At 40.8% G+C, this 5,164-nt stretch overlaps 1 protein-coding gene across 1 annotated transcript; it reads right to left on the reverse strand.

The window, feature by feature from the left end:
- Positions 1-365: 365 nt before the first annotated feature.
- Positions 366-4,785, reverse strand: LOC117457001 (extracellular calcium-sensing receptor-like). The gene is made up of 9 exons (XM_034096873.2): positions 4,589-4,785; positions 4,029-4,323; positions 3,802-3,888; positions 3,311-3,580; positions 2,523-2,729; positions 2,161-2,436; positions 1,579-1,803; positions 1,371-1,494; positions 366-1,285 (listed from the first exon to the last, which is right to left on the reverse strand). The coding sequence occupies exons 1-9, from the start codon at positions 4,783-4,785 to the stop codon at positions 366-368; spliced, it is 2,601 nt and encodes an 866-aa protein (XP_033952764.2).
- Positions 4,786-5,164: the final 379 nt, after the last annotated feature.

Consider the following 5,164-nt stretch of genomic DNA (forward strand, 5'->3'; position numbering starts at 1 on the left):
CGGCATTTCATGTTATAGCTGATAAGCCATAATAGAGCTGGTTCTAACCTTGTTATGTTGTTACATGTCAACACATAAATGCACAGTGTTGATTCCAACAAATTGAGAAAACAGTGGGGTCACTGATACATTGTACACTGATGTCACATGGCCAGTACACAAAGGTGGCTGCCAACGTTATTGGTTATTGACCCGTTGTGTTGTCAAACCTGCCCATTGGCCCTAATTACCGCTTCATTGTGTTGTCATTTTTAAAGTGCTTGTGTCAAAAATATTTCTTTTTGGACAAAGGAAAGAAAACATAAAAGAAAACCTGTTTATAAGTTAGCCAGGCCTCAGACCATTTTATATATTTATTGTGTGTGCTACATTTCCATCTTGGTTATTCCACGACCCATGATAGCTTTCTTTGTGTTCCTCTCTGGTCTCAGCAGTATAATGTAACATTTGGGACCAAACAGTGCTATCAAGATGCCAAAACTGGAGGCCAGGATGGCAAATACCTCAACAACATCTGCATATTTGCCTGGGGAACTGATATAAGCAGGGACAAATGCCACCCACACAGCACAGAAGATCAGCATGCTAAACGTGATTAGTTTGGCCTCATTGAAGCTATCTGGAAGATTTCTTGCCAGAAATGCTAACAGGAAACTAAGTATAGCCAGTAAGCCAATATAACCCATTAACACTGCAAATCCAACTGTGGACCCGACTACACACTCATACACTATTTTGTCATTGTGGTATTGAGTGTTTTTATGAGGAGCAGGTGAGGAAGAGACAAGCCAAGCAGTACAAATCACTGCCTGAATGGATGTAAGAAGCACAACTGTCCCTCTCTGCTGCAAAATACCAAACCACTTCAGACTGGCTCCACCTCCTGGCTTGGAGGCGTTGAACACAGCCAGAACTACCATGGTTTTAACAAGAATACAAGAGACACAAAGTACAAAGCTTATCCCAAATGCTGCATGTCTCAATTGACATGTCCACAGTCTGGGACGGCCGATAAACAGCAGTGAACACAGGAAACATAGCTTAAGTGATGCTAAGAGCAAGAAACTTAGTTCTGAATTGTTGGCACGTACCATGGGTGTGCTACGATGGTATTTGAAGATTCCTAGGACAATAGCACAGATACATGTGCCGAGTAAAGACGTGGTTGTCAAACAGATTCCCAGTGGCTCTTCATAAGAGAGGAACTCTGTTTCTTTTGGAACACAGTGGTCACGCTGGGGGCTGGACCAGAAGTCCTCTGCACAACTGCTGCACTCCATGGAGTCTGTAAAAATAACGGAAAGTGATAAGATAGGTGTACATGCTAAAATGGTATCTCAAAAGTGCAATGTTTTAAGCAAAATACCAACCAGTGTTATTACTGATCTTTCCCTCAGAACAAGGGATGCAGTCAAAACAGCACTCAGGTTCCCCCTTCTTCCTTACCATCCGCGTACCTGGAGGACAGCTCTCACTGCACACTGACTGGGGTGGCTGGAGGGAGCAACATACATATCTGTTATTTCTTCTTTACACTGTATCTATGGGACACAAAAATATATCAAATTCAAAAGTAACCTGTTTTGCTTCAAAGTTCCAGAAGATTTTTTCTTCATCAAGTGTGAGTTCTCCACCTCTGTCTGACTCTTTGACCTCGCCCACACTCTGAATTTTAGTTTTTCCATTAGTGAGCCACTTCCAGTTCATGATATCATATATTGGTAAGGCATCACCATTCTCATCAAATGACACTTGATCCCCAAATGGTGTGGTGAAGTTGACATTTTGCAAGTAATTCACAAGCTGTATCAGAAACAGGGAGAGGAAATTCTATATATTACCATGGTAAACGCAGCTGTACCTCATATTCAATAATCAAACTGCATTTTACACCTATGTATATGTCAAGATATTAATATACCGGGAAGCAGTTCAATCGATAGAAATTGACAGTTTTAAGACATGTTTGGCTCTGAATTTACAAAATTATCCTTTAGTGTCTACCAGTAAAGAAAGACTAGTCAGCTTTCTGTTGCGACCTTTATTATTAGGAATTGAATAGCTTTGTATGTAATCCTATACCCTAAACGCTCTCTGCAAGAAATACTGAAGCATAGGATTTAGTCACATAAAGAAGTGGAGTGTAAACTGATATCACACCTGCCAGGGCTCCATTCTTTGCAAATTTCCACAGCTGTGCCCACTGAAAGGCCCTCTCCCAGGCTCACACTGCAGCATGTTATCAAGAGCATACACCAGGGCATACACAGCCTTATACACGTTATACTCTGGTCTTAGGTTTGAGACATCCAAAAACTCAGTCTCCACACTTTCTAGATCTTCCTTCCCAGTGCATAGTGCTCCCCCAGCTTCCACCCAACCTGCTGGAGGTGGTGCAAATCTACAGTGAAATGTGTATTCCCAAAACTGATTTACCTGAAACATATACATGTGTTATAAATAATGTCAACATACTTGATTTTCCTTACAAATACCAGATCTGATTGCAATGTTAGACTTACCATGTTATTTCCATAGCTGTTTTTGTGGTTTAGGTCAGGATGTATTTGTAACAGGAAGTCCCTGAACCCTGGTATTTCTCCTCGACGGATGGCAATGCCCAGGGTGCCACCCAGGTACGGCATGAAGTGGGGGGTCTGGAGCACAGCTGCTGCAGTCCAGGCTTCACTGGCCATCCACTGCAGGCCTGTCATATTCTGCCTCACCACCTGTGCATTGCATTATTTATAATAGATACATTTACTAGCATGACAGAGTTGATGTCCTACTAATTCATACATACGTGAAATCCAGTGTTTTGCACTTGTCACCAAAGTGATTCCAATTTCATAGCTGTGGGTTAGTGTTGTTTGAGTTAAAGACCTCATGCTAAAACACTACTCACAGTGCTTTTAACAAATAAGTTGTGTGATAAAATCACTTCAATCTATTTGTTACAAACAATGTTTCACAATTAAAACATTGATTTGCATGATTACATTATATATTATTTTGTTAGCCTACAGTTTTTCCTCCCAAAGCCCCCCCACACCCACCCACCCACACACACACACACACACACACACACACACACACACACACACACACACACACACACACACACACACACACACACACACACACACACACACACACACACACACACACACACACACACACACACACACACACACACACACACACACACACACACACACACACACACACACACACACACACACACACACACACACACACACACACACACACACACACACACCAGTATAATTAAGTTGTAATCAAACCAAACCTCTTCCATCAGATTTATCATGTGACTCTCATGTGCAAACACAATGACCACACGAGCAGTAGATTTCTTCATCACATCCACAATCCTTTTTAGTTCAAATGGATTATTGCCCCAGGGCAGAACCTCCAAGTAGGCCAGACAACCTCCACCAGACTGAGCCAGGTCATATTGGAAGGAACGGGCAGCGTGGAGTCCATAATCATCATCACTGACCAGCAGACCGGTCCAAGTCCATCCAAAGCGCCTGAGAATCTGGATCATAGCATGCACCTAGGTAAATACACAGTAAAGGGATTATTGCATAAACTGGTATGATCTGCTAAATGTTTCACAATAGACTGTGTTAAATAATCTCCTAAAACCAAACAGCTATATCTATGGCAAAAAAAGAATTTGACAGGTACACAAAAGGAATATATTTCCAGCGAGAAGTTTATGTCTGTATGCAGATGCTTTAGTATACATTTCCTTTTTTGCTAATTGATGTTTACCTGGAAAGCATCACTTGGGATCGTCCTAAAAAAGGACGGAAACTTTTGCCGGTTACTCAGGCACGAACATGTGGCAAAATAACTCACCTGTAAAAGACACATTTACATTCTAAAAACAAGCCTTTACAAGCTCTCTCAACTGTTTAAAGGTTTATTATTACATCACAATTCACATTAAATTGAAATGAAAACAAAATGATTAAAGGTTATTATGGTGGAAAACTTACCATAGGTACTCTGTACAAACCTAAGACGGCGGAGATGGCAATAGAACGTGTAGAGGAAGAATCCCCGACAATGCCTATGACTGGCGGGTTTCCTACACAGGTCTCGTTTAACATGAACTGCTCCTCTTGACCACTGGCTAGTGATAAAGCTGCACGAAACCCAATTCCTAGTTTGACACAGTTGTCATAAAGACTGTATCCCAGTGTCACATTAGGCAGCAGGTCAGAGTTTCTGTTGATCTCATCAACAGCAAAGGCCATGGCCTGGGCCTGCCTAAATCCTAGAACATCAAAACTGAGACAAAAAAAACACTTTTGGAAAGTACAGCCTGAAACTTTTTTGCATAACTACTTATACTTTTCACAAACAGTTAAGCCAGTTGAATAGCAACAGTTGCAACAATACCTGAACACGAATAAAAGTAGATAATAGAGTGACATGTCTACAATGGCATGAATAAACAATGTCGTAAATGACAGTAATCTCTTAGTATTACATTGTAATAATGGGATTGCTATCCCCATGTTTCTGCTTTTTGTCATATCCCTGACACACTTACCCATGGCAGATAGGTTGTTGTGGCTTTGAGGTAAAAGACAGGTCAGGAAAAACAGAAAAGAAGTTAATCTCAAACAGACCACCCAGAACCACATCCCCAGCCTTGTGTATCCCATTTAGTCGGAATTGTCCCTGTAAGTGGCAGGTGGTTGGATAAAGAGGGGAGGCCAAAGCAGAAGAAAAGTAGAAATAAAACATGAAATACACAAGTAACTTGAAATCTGAAAAAGGCAACATGACTTTCCTCCTGTATACCCCTTCTCTGAGCCAGGTCATAAAGTGTTATTGCTATGTCAACCCTTTTTATTGACTTGCATTATTGTTTAATATTGCACACCACCCATCAGAGCATAAGCAAAGGTAGGGGCAGGGCCTAACATACATTTTATTTTAGATTCATTTTTTATTAGAATTATTATGTCATAATTGTTAGCCGTTGATATATATATATATACATTAAAGTGATAATGTGGATTGATGCCTTCCAAAAAAACATCTACTTGCTTTGCTGTAAAAGTCAACATTTCTTCCAGACAGCTCTGCAGCTTGACATCAGTAATAATGTGTGTATATTGTA

This window comes from Pseudochaenichthys georgianus, chromosome 13 (genome assembly GCF_902827115.2).
Source record: "Pseudochaenichthys georgianus chromosome 13, fPseGeo1.2, whole genome shotgun sequence".
Taxonomy (NCBI): Eukaryota; Metazoa; Chordata; class Actinopteri; order Perciformes; family Channichthyidae; genus Pseudochaenichthys; species Pseudochaenichthys georgianus.